The sequence below is a fragment of the Ailuropoda melanoleuca genome, chromosome 4 (genome assembly GCF_002007445.2).
Source record: "Ailuropoda melanoleuca isolate Jingjing chromosome 4, ASM200744v2, whole genome shotgun sequence".
In the NCBI taxonomy this organism is placed as follows: Eukaryota; Metazoa; Chordata; class Mammalia; order Carnivora; family Ursidae; genus Ailuropoda; species Ailuropoda melanoleuca.
Genome location: NC_048221.1, coordinates 550,771 through 561,683, shown reverse-complemented (window position 1 = coordinate 561,683; position 10,913 = coordinate 550,771). Strand labels below are relative to the sequence as shown.

The window sequence follows — 10,913 nt, the reverse complement described above, 5'->3', positions numbered from 1 at the left end:
GGGATCGGAGGGAGGGTGGGGCCAGAGGAGGGGGGGGGCCTGGATGGGGGTTTTAGAGGAAGGAGGGGCGGAGCGGACGGGAGGGTGGGGAAGCGAAAGGGTGGGGTCTAGAAGGAGGGGGGTCGAAGGGAGGGGAGGAGCCCTGGAAACCGGGACCTCACCCCGGAAGCTGGAGGAATTCCGGGCAGGAGGCTCTCCCTCCCTGACCGCTGTCGTCCTCTTGCGGTCTGGCTCGGCTTCCCGGCTCCGCAAGCTGGACCCCTGACCACATACGTGGGGGCGGTGTTTGTTGTGACAGCGTGGAGAGGGGCCCCAAGGGCGGGAAGGTGCCTGTGGCTGTAGGAATGGGGTAGAGAGCGCCTCCTCCCTCTCCTTTTCCTGCCCCGCGCCCCCTCCATTTGTTGGGGGTTCGGTGGGCGTGGGCAGGCCAGGCTGGGGCATCTAGAGGACAGCTGGGCCAAAGGCCGATTTGCTGCAGCTGTGGGGGCTCTGCTGACGGGTTTGGTCCGTATTGGTATCTGTATGTGCTGCAGGCCCTTTCTGACAGAAAGTCCTGGGGTTGGAGGGGTTTCTGGTTTCCCTGGTCTCTGGGAACTTGGATGACGAGCTGTGGAGCAGTTCATTATAGAAAGTGTAAGCGCAAGCAGGCCAGTCCGGCGTGGGTCGGGTGTTTGCTGCGTGTGTATCGCACACTCTGCGAGCAGACCCCCTCAGTCTCCCTGCAGTGAGGTGCCAGGTGGGGGCCCACAGCGTCGCCTGGGGGTTTCAGCACCCTGCCCCTTGGTGTGCATGGCCGTCTCTGCACTGCTGGTGGTGCTTGCTGAAGGGTTCTGGGGGCATCTTCCTGGGCCCTGTCCCCAGAGGTTGTCCCGTGTGTACCTTGGCACGCCACCTTTCTCCTCCTGCCTGAGCCCGGGCATGTTTGTCGTCACCATGTGTCATGCCACCCTGTCCTGTCTCAGAGACATGGCGGTGGTTTCTGGCCTCCCTGTTAAAAACAGCTCTGAGTGATCCGGCCCAGCCAGCGTGCCCCATCACCCCATCTCACTTTCCTGGGCCCGTTCCAGAAGTGAGGTGACTGCCCCCCAGTCCTCCCAGCACTCTCCAAAATTCCCTCTCGCTCCTGGTCCCAGTCACAGATCAGAAGAGGGATGTCGGCATGGGCAAGTTCACAGGTGTACTGTGGCCAGATCCTTGCTGTCCCACAGAACAGCTCCCCCGTGCCAGAAGGGACCGGAGGCCTCTCACTCGGCCTAGGGCAAATGACGGCATGTGGAACACACCCCCTCCCCGGGCTATGTGCTCGCCTCCGCGCTCCTGCTTCTCGGTCCTGTGTTGGCAGATCCTCCCGTGAACTTGACACGCACACCATCTGTATGTGTGCACACGTGTGTGCGGACGCGCCCCTTGCTTTTTAAAATAGGTTCACGATCCGTACGCTTGCCTGGAAGCTGCTTGCCCCACTTCTGTCTCCATGCGATAGTCTGTTTGCTCAGGATCTTCAGTGTGCGTGGGAAGTGACACAGAGACCCCAGCACCTCCCCAGCTCCCCTGGGGGTCAGCTACGGCCAGGATGCCTGTCTGCTCCCAGCCCGCCCCTCTTCCTTAGAGACCCCGTTTCTCTGTGCTCACTGGTGTGCGCTCCTTAATGTCTTCACCAAGCCGTCACACGTCAGGTGTCCGTCAGCAGTGGTGGGGGGCCTACAGGCTGTTTCCCACTCTCCTTGAAGGCCACCAGGCACCTTGCTGAGTTCCCCCTGGGGCATCAGGCCAGGGCCTCTGGGGCTGCCTGCCTTCCGGAACAGTCCTTAACCCTGCCCGCACCAGATTGTGTTTGATGAGTGCCACAAAGCCAAGAACGCCAGCTCCACGAAGATGGGCAAGGCTGTCCTGGACCTGCAGAACAAGCTGCCCCTGGCCAGGGTGGTCTACGCCAGCGCCACAGGTGGGCACGCGGCGGGAGGGGTCTGCATCTGGCCCTCGGGTCATTTCTGGGGCTGCATCCCAGGCCCTGGCCAGCTGACAGCGGCCCCCAACTCAGGTGCCTCTGAGCCCCGGAACATGATCTACATGAGCCGCCTGGGCATCTGGGGCGACGGCACTCCCTTCCGGACCTTCGAGGAGTTTCTGCACGCCATCGAGAAGAGGTGGGTGCCCTTCCCTGCCCAAGACGGGGGCTGGCGAGGGACCCACAGAGGGCACTGCTCTGCGCACACTGGGGCCTGGCCCGCACTCGTGCGGCAACCAGAGCTGTCTCGCTCTTCTCTGCCGGGTGCTTGCCATCGCTCTCGGGGAAGGAGCCCCTCCCACCCTTCCTCTGCTCGGGCAGGTCAAGACCATGGGGCCTTCGCACATGCTCCCTCTGCTCTCTGTGCCCTTGGCCCTTCCTCAGCTTCAGCTCCTGCTGTCGGCCCCTCCCGGAGTCACTCTTGCTGAGTGGGACCCAGCCTGTGACCGGGTGGCCCTGTGTGTGTCCGCAGGGGTGTGGGCGCCATGGAGATCGTGGCGATGGATATGAAAGTCAGCGGTATGTACATCGCCCGCCAGCTCAGCTTCTCCGGCGTCACCTTCCGCATCGAGGAGATCCCGCTGGCCCCAGCCTTCGAGCGCGTCTACAACCGTGCGGCCCTGCTGGTAAGCTGGGTGGCCGGGGGTCTCTGGCAGCACGGACCCACGTGTGCACTTCCCTGCGGGATTATGCTCCCGTCACCTTCAGCATCTGTCCTCAAAGGGGCCACGGGCATTTGTCGGCTTACGGAAAGGAGGAAGCAGCTGGCCCGCCCGCCGGGTCTCTGCCTGGAGATCAGCGTCGCGACCGTGTGGGGAGCTCCTCTGTGGCGGGGATACTGTGGGCATGGAAGCGGGCCCCCAGTGAGCCTGCCCACCATGTTGGGAGCTTGTTCGCAGGGCTCGGGGCCGGTTTCAGCGTCCACGTCTCTGTGCCTGTGGCCTGGCCTCCTCTTTGTTGCCATTCCTGCATGTGGGGAGGCTCCCTTGTTGTCACTGTCAGTTCTCCTGCGTGGGACAAGCCCTGAGCGTCAGCCCTGACAGTGCTGTAGATGATTTTCTTAGTTCAGACCAAAGGAGGGCCATCTCTCCACTCCCCACTGGTTGTTCTCTGCCCTGGTCCCACCCCCTTGATGCCGCGAGCACCCCCGTTGTGAAGGCTCCAGTTGTCCCCAGATGTGGCCCCGTGTCCCTAGGGCAGCAGCGCCCCAGGTGAGATGCCCCGTCTGTATTATCAAGGGCCCGGGGACTGCTGGCAGATGGCGGTCACTGCAGATGTCCCCGCCCCTTTCTGAAAGCACCAGTGACTGTGCCGCTGTCACCGCGGCCTCGTGGTATCACACAGTTCGGTTTGTGAACGTCTCTCGGCTTTGCCTCTGTGTTGCTCAGCTTCTGACCCCCCCACCCCGGGACCGCGAATTCCAGCCGGTGGCGGCTGGCGGTCCTGGGGGGAGTCGTTTAGCGGCAGCAGTGGCCTGAGCCGGGCGTGTCGTTACAGTGGGCCGAGGCCCTGGGCGTGTTCCAGCAGGCAGCCGACTGGATCGGCCTCGAGTCTCGCAAGTCCCTGTGGGGTCAGTTCTGGTCGGCCCACCAGCGTTTCTTCAAGTATCTCTGCGTTGCGGCCAAAGTGCACCGGCTGGTGGAGCTGGCCCGGGAGGAGCTGGCCCGGGACAAGGTGAGCTGGGGACGCGACGGCTGGACCTGCAGGCCTGCCGGGACGCTCTGCCCTGTCTTCTCGAGAGCTTCGCGGTTCCACCGGGACCCCCGCACCCTCGTGTGGCTGGGCTGACCCTGTGAGGCCAGGGTGTGGTGATGCTGAGGCCCAGAAGGTTCTGGTCCTGTCTGGCCCAGCTCCCCTGAAGCAGGTGACAGGCGTGGCCTTGCCCCTGGTTCTCCATGTCCAAGCAGGACTGGAGAGTCTCCAGAAAGAACTGGGCAGGAGCCAGGGCAGAGAATAAGGGAGAGGGTTCAGGAGGGCCGAGGACAGCTGTCCACTGCTATATGGAGTTCTAGGGTGGATCTGGTGTGCTGGGGGCCTGGTGGCCAGCTGGACAGAAGGGGCAGAAAGAGAAACTGAGGCCAACTCCGGGTTTCTGACCACCATGGGTTGGGCTTGGAAGCCTGGGGCCCTCCAGGGATGGCTGTTGGGGGTCCCAGAGCCCAGCTCACCCCTGCTCCCCCTCCCCACCCCCGCAAGTGTGTGGTCATCGGGCTGCAGTCCACGGGCGAGGCTCGGACCCGGGAGGTGCTGGACGAGAAGGATGGGCAGCTCGACTGCTTCGTCTCCGCTGCTGAGTGAGTGATGCTTACAGCCAGGGTGGGTAGTACAGCCACTCCTGGGACAGTCCGCCCCACAGCCCCCCCACGTGACAGCCCGTGTCTTGTGACCCCAGCCGTGGGAGCCTAGATGTGCATCTGCTCAGACAGCAGCCCCAGCCCCCAGCGACTATTGGCCATGTTCCAGTTTCAAAACCAGAAAAGATTGGCCATGGGTGACCCCAGGGCTCAGAGGGTGCTGGCAGAGGGACCTGGGATCTCAGCACGAGGCTTCCAGGTGCCCACCCCCCACAGTGGGCATGGCACTGTTTCAGGGACTGCATACATGTTGGGGGGTCCCTGAAGCAGCAGGCCTCCCTTCCCCGGGGCAGGGAAGGCCTCCCGGGCCCAACATCCGTCAGATGTGGTTCGCCTGGGCAGGCAGAGCCCTGAGCCCTTGATGGCTAGGAGAAGGGAGCCACACCCAGGCCCCTGCCCCATGCTCAGGCCTTCCCACTAAAACTGTACCCCTGTAGCCTCGGACCTTCAGACCCCGGACCCTCCACGCCCCCCGCAGTCCTCACAGCTGCCTCCCTGCCCCCACCTGCCCTCTCTGAACCCTGGACACTGGGTGCGCCCCCCTCTGCAGAGTTAGCCCCCACACGGGCCCAGGGTCTCCCGCTGGACAGCATGACCCTCGTAGTGGGAATAAATTCTGCCTCTTGTTTTCAGGGGTGTCTTTCTGTCACTAATTCAGAAGCACTTTCCTTCAACCAAAAGAAAGAGAGAGAGAGGCGCAGGCAGTAAGAGAAAACGTAAGCCCCCCACCACCAGCCTCTGACCCCTGACCCCTGACCCATGCACAGCCTGGCTTGTGACGCTGCCAGGTTTCCGTCATGGCCTGGCTCCTGTCTGAGCAGCCCTCCGTCTCTGCTGCTTGCTGCGTAGCCCGCGGGGGGAGCCGGGTGTCTGTCTCTCTGGAGGCCTGACTCATGACGCCTACCCCCTACCCCGTCTGTCCGGCGGGGACAGGCACAGAGGTAGCTCAGTACAGCCTCCAGGCTGTACTGCGTGTCTAGGAGACACGGATCCCAGCAGGGCCCAAAACCTTTCCTCAGCTGCCAAGTAAGCAAGAGACAAGAAGCCAGTGCTGCAGGGTGGTGTGCTTAGCTCGACCTCAGGCAGCAGCACCCCTGTGGCCTCCAGCATCACCCTCAGATGGGGATGGGGTGGGGGGCAGCTTAAGACTCTGGGGCACAGCCTCACGCTCCCTCGGTGGAAGCCAGCCCTGTGGCTGAACCGTGCCGGCTGCGTGGGCTACGATGGGGCTCGTGAGCAGTATCCCAGGACGGGGAGGGTACCCTCCTTCCGGCAGAGGCTGAGCATCAGCTCATCGTGGGAAGTGAGGGCAGGCAACTCACCTGAGGTCACACAGCCAGACCTGGGGGACAGAATCCCCCTCTCGCCCCCCCGGGACTGGCCTGTGGGGCATCCCGGACTGTGGCAGAGCACGTAAGGTGCCCGGACCACCACCCTCCTGGGACCTGCACACGTTCTCTGGCCAGCCCACGCAGGCTTGCCTTGAAGTCAGGCGTGCGGCCTCCCCTAGCACCAACCAAGGATAAGCTGAAGTGTCAGGAAACCGGATGGGGATGTGAGAGCTGTCCCTTGACACCATGCCCTGGCCCAGCAAGACCTAGGAGAGCAGCCCAAAGCCGGACAGGCCACTAGTGTCCCCGCACGTGCGCCTGGCCCCAATGGCCCCCTTCCCCACGTGGGGAGTCACCATGAGCCAGGCCCCTCAGGAGGGAGGAGCGGGCCGGGCCTCAGTGAGCCTGGATCTCCGTGTGCAGGGAGGCCGCGGGGTCGCGGGGCCAAGGCTCCCAGGCTGGCGTGCGAGGTGGCAGGCGTGATCCGCATCAGTGACGACAGCAGCACAGAATCGGACGCCGGCCTGGACAGCGACTTCCACTCCTCCCCCGAGTCCGTGCTGGATGACGACGTGGTCATCTTGGACGCCGTTGGGCTGCCAGCCGATGACCGTGGTGAGGCCCGAAGCCCAGCATTTGCCCCTTTACAGATGGGGGAGACGGGCTCAGAGAGCTGTCAGGGCCGAGCTGCTGCTCAGAGGCAGAATGGGTTCATGCCAGCAGTCTGGGGTGAGGGAGAACATTCTGGACCCCTCCCCCTCCCGTGCACTGGCTGTGCCCCAACCCCCAGGAACCCCCCTCCTTGTCCACTGCTGGGAGCAGGGCTGTGGGCAGGTGTGCTGGTTGGTACCCCTGACCCTCTGGCCCTGCAGGGCCCCTGTGCCCCCTGCAGCGGGACCCACACGGCCCCGGCGTCCTGGAGCGTGTCGAGCGGCTAAAGCAGGACCTGCTGGCCAAGGTGCGGGTGCTGGGCCGGGAGCTGCCTGTCAACACTCTGGATGAGCTCATCGACCAGCTCGGGGGCCCGGAGAGAGTGGCTGAGGTGAGCTCCTTGGGGATGCAGGCTCTGAGGCCCCCAGGTGGCTGCTTCGAGTCCCCACCCAGCACAGTGAGGTGGGCTTGGGGCGGGGAGGACCCAAGGCCCGACTCTCCTCCCTCGGCCATGAACGCCCGGCTCCCTGTTCCCCAGCCCAACTCTGCGACCACCTTCCCCACACACCCTCATGTGCCCCTGGGCCTCTGAGGGTGCTCTTGAGTCCCCTGTTCTCCCACCCGCACAACCATACCCTTTCCTGGGTTATGCCGTGGTGACGACAGCCCACGTCTGTTTTTGCCCCAGGCAGCCGTTTCACAATAGAAAACTTAGGGTGGAGTGAAAATCCTGCTGTCTGCCCGTGGGCAGCTGGGGCCCTGGGGCGGAGGCTGAGTCCTGGCTCCCGTTTGCAGCCCCACCAGCACACACACTCAGGAGCCCCAGGGGCACAGGTGGGGAGGCAGGGAAACAGGCAGGCAGGGACCAGCCGGTGCATGGCCTCACCAGCTGACTGCCATTCCCTCTCCCCGAATCCCAGATGACAGGCAGGAAGGGCCGCGTGGTGTCCAGGCCCGATGGGACAGTGGCCTTCGAGTCTCGGGCAGAGCAAGGCCTCTCCATCGACCACGTGAACCTCAGGGAGAAGGAGCGTTTCATGAGTGGGGAGAAGGTGGGGACCATGGAGGTGAAGCCTGGGGGGCTCGGGGAATGGGCTGTCAACAGGTGTCCCCCCAATGTCGGGGGGAGCCTGTGAAGACCCTGGGGGCCCAGCCCCAGGACCACAGAGCACTGGACGTGCATGTGTGTTTGTGACTGAGAGCACGTGTGAGTGTGTGTGCGTGTGCATATGGGCCTGTGTGGTTCACCCTGAGTGAGCCCCGGCGGTCCGGGCGAAGCTTGCAGGGCACGGACTGTCCCATCCACATCCCCCCAGCTCGTGGCCATCATCTCCGAGGCCTCCAGCTCTGGCATCTCCCTCCAAGCTGACCGCCGTGTCCAGAACCAGCGGCGCCGGGTCCACATGACGCTCGAGCTGCCCTGGAGCGCTGACCGTGCCATCCAGCAGTTCGGTGAGCCCCAGCCCAGGACGCCCTGCCCCAGGCCGCCCCGCCCTCCACGCTGGTCCCTGAGAGCCCTCCTCTGCTTTCAGGTCGGACGCACAGGTCCAACCAGGTCTCTGCGCCCGAGTACGTCTTCCTCATCTCAGAGCTGGCCGGGGAGCGCAGGTTTGCCTCCATCGTTGCCAAGCGGCTGGAGAGCCTGGTGAGTGGGCGGGGGAGTGCCCCAAGGAAGGGCTGCAGCGGGACGCCAGGACGGGCGGGGGCAGCTCGTGACGGCCTTCCCCATCCCGGGCAGGGGGCTCTGACCCATGGGGACCGCCGCGCCACTGAGTCCCGCGACCTGAGCAAGTACAACTTTGAAAACAAGGTACCTGGGGAGGAGCGGGGGTGGCAGAGGGGGTGTCCCTTGCCCAGGCCCAGCCTCTGACCCAGGCCCTCCTGACCCCCTCACCCCTCCACTCAGTACGGCGCCCGGGCCCTCACCTGTGTCCTCACCACCATCCTGAGCCAGACTGAGAACAAGGTGCCACTGCCCCAGGGCTACCCCGGAGGAGATGCTGCCTTTTTCCGGGGTGAGCTGGGGCGCGAGCGAGGGTCTCTGGGGTGGGGGGCAACTTGGCCCTGAGCTGTTTGGGGCACTGGGATTGGCAGATCGGATTTGTGTCCGAAGTCTCCTCCCGCACACACTTAGAAAGGGGGCACCGGCGGCAAGGAGGACCCCGGGCTGGCTGGGGAGGGGCCGGCAGGGAGCAGCACACATTCGAGGCCCTCCCTTCCACAGACATGAAGCAGGGCCTGCTGTCTGTCGGCATCGGTGGGCGCGAGTCCAGGTCCGGCTGTCTGGATGTGGAGAAGGGTGAGTCCTGTACGCAGCCGCCCAGTGGGAAGGCCCGCACACCTCCCAGGCAAGGCCCCCTTGTGACACAGCCTGAGCCCCTCCCCGCCTGCCCAGCAGACTGCTCCATCACCAAGTTCCTGAACCGCATCCTGGGGCTGGAGGTGCACAAGCAGAACGCGCTGTTCCAGTACTTCTCGGACACCTTCGACCACCTCATCGAGATGGACAAGAAGGAGGGCAAATACGACATGGGCATCCTGGGTGAGGGCCACAGCGGGGGCAGCGCAGGGGATGGCCCCTGCGGTATGGTGCCTGCCTCAGCACCACTCTCCTATCAGACGGAGAGACCGAGGCCGTGCCCGGGCAGCCCCCACCCCACAGGCCACCAGGAGGGCCGTGGAGGTGCAGGACTTGGGGCACCGTGAAGACTCCAGGGAGAGGGGCGCTATTGTGCTGTCCTGTGCTTGGGGAACCACAGGGTCCCTTTCTCGGGTGTCCCCCAAGGACTGGAGAGTTTTATTTAGATGCGAGGCACGTACTGGTATGCTTAGTGTGGTGGTGGTAAGCCCAGCACGTTTGCTGTCATTGCCCCACAAGCCAGGCCCTCACCAAGAACAACGGGCCGAGAGGCTACAGACCCTCCTGAAAGAGGCCAGTGTCAGTATTTTCAGGTTTGGGGGGCAGTGTCTGAGTGTTCAGCTTGGCCCTGGTAGTGAAAGCACACACTATTGGGAAATAAATGGCCGTGGCCATGTGCCGATAAAACTTTATTCATCAAATCAGTGGCAGGTGTAGTTTGCTGACTGTACATAACCACCCCACAAAGCCACGCAGAGCAGGCTGTATGCTGTCTGTAGTCATACCAAGTGTGAGTGTCCAGCAGGTTCCGGCGGGGGGGTGTTGGACCCCAGCCACCCAGCACCGGAGGGGCCACTTGCCATCCAGGGCGCTGGGTGGTGTTGGCTCCAGCCCATCTCTGCTGGGGGAGCCCTCCACTCTGCTCCCTGTGGGCCTCTCTGGCTGTACCTAAGAACCTGGGATTCCTAGCCCCGTAGAGCCCAGAGCCTGGAGCCTACTGAGCCACACAGGGCCTGGCCCCACAGAGCCAGGACCCTCCAGTTTGGGGGAGGGGGGCAGGCGGGAGGGTCTCACCCCCGCGTGTCCTCTCCACGTCCTCTGCACAGACCTGGCTCCGGGCATCGATGAGATCTATGAGGAGAGCCAGCAGGTCTTCCTGGCTCCCGGGCACCCCCAGGACGGGCAGGTGGTCTTCTACAAGGTGAGGGGACACAGACCCGCCCCGCAGGTGCAGGCCCGCCCCGCCCCCCCCCCGTGCTCTAAGCCCATGTGCTCCTGCAGATCAGCGTGGACCGTGGCCTGAAGTGGGACGAGGCTTACGCCAGGTCGCTGGCGGGGCAAGGGCGGGGGAGGGAGGGCAGCAGCCCCCACCTGCCCGCCTCATGCACACGCCCGCCTGCCCAGGTTCGGGGCAACAAGCTGAGCTGCCTGCTGGCCGAGCAGAACCGCGGCAAGCACTTCACGGTGTACAAGCCGAACGTGGGCCGGCAGAGCCAGCTGGAGACGTTCGACAGCCTGTGCCGGAAGTTCCGCCGGGTACCGCGGGGCTCACGGGGCGTGGGGCTGTTGGCCGGGGTGCCGCCTGGGGCGTAGGGGCGCCTGTTCCTCCGGTCGGGTCGCACCCGACGGGTCCTCCTGTGCCGTTCCGCTGGCTGCCAGGAGCCGGCGGAGCAGGCCTGGGGCGCCCTGCACGGGGTGGGGGGGGGGCACAGGCGTGCAGGTGGCTCACGGGGCTGCGTGTCCCCAGGTGACGGCGGAGGAGGCCCGGGAGCACTGGGAAAACAGCTACGCCTTCTCGCTGACGCACTGCAGCCACACTGCCTGGTGAGGGCCGGAGGACAGGGCGGGCCCTCTCTGCAAAGCAGCCGGACGCTGGGGGGGGTTACATGGCCCCTACAGACGGCGCGGGGCTGCAGGGGGGCGTGCCCAGGACCCCCGTGGGGGGGAGCGCGGAGGGGCGGCTGTGCATCACCCTGAGCCTGGCCTCCCCTGCCCCCGCGCAGGAACCGCCACTGCCGGCTGGTGCAGGAAGGCAAGGACTGCACGCAGGGCCTGCGGCTGCGCCATCACTACATGCTGTGCGGGGCCCTGCTGCGTGTGTGGGGCCGCATCGCCGCCGTCATGGCTGACGTCACCAGCAGCAGCTACCTGCAGATCGTACGCCTCAAGACCAAGGACAAGAAGAAGCAAGTCGGTGAGCGCGCGGGCAC

At 64.8% G+C, this 10,913-nt stretch overlaps 1 protein-coding gene across 1 annotated transcript in view; it reads left to right on the top strand.

Moving 5' to 3' along the window:
• Window positions 1-10,913, top strand: part of SBNO2 (strawberry notch homolog 2) — a 48,005-nt gene that overhangs the window by 35,865 nt on the left and 1,227 nt on the right. The window contains exons 10-28 of the mRNA XM_034659999.1: window positions 1,813-1,945; window positions 2,042-2,147; window positions 2,481-2,634; window positions 3,506-3,682; window positions 4,205-4,302; window positions 4,996-5,078; window positions 6,117-6,308; window positions 6,566-6,735; window positions 7,265-7,396; window positions 7,661-7,796; window positions 7,877-7,989; window positions 8,083-8,154; window positions 8,251-8,359; window positions 8,569-8,643; window positions 8,743-8,886; window positions 9,810-9,904; window positions 9,985-10,239; window positions 10,451-10,527; window positions 10,707-10,905. Coding sequence (XP_034515890.1) covers window positions 1,813-1,945; window positions 2,042-2,147; window positions 2,481-2,634; window positions 3,506-3,682; window positions 4,205-4,302; window positions 4,996-5,078; window positions 6,117-6,308; window positions 6,566-6,735; window positions 7,265-7,396; window positions 7,661-7,796; window positions 7,877-7,989; window positions 8,083-8,154; window positions 8,251-8,359; window positions 8,569-8,643; window positions 8,743-8,886; window positions 9,810-9,904; window positions 9,985-10,239; window positions 10,451-10,527; window positions 10,707-10,905 — 2,520 coding nt within the window. The remainder of the gene's footprint in view (window positions 1-1,812; window positions 1,946-2,041; window positions 2,148-2,480; window positions 2,635-3,505; window positions 3,683-4,204; window positions 4,303-4,995; window positions 5,079-6,116; window positions 6,309-6,565; window positions 6,736-7,264; window positions 7,397-7,660; window positions 7,797-7,876; window positions 7,990-8,082; window positions 8,155-8,250; window positions 8,360-8,568; window positions 8,644-8,742; window positions 8,887-9,809; window positions 9,905-9,984; window positions 10,240-10,450; window positions 10,528-10,706; window positions 10,906-10,913) is intronic.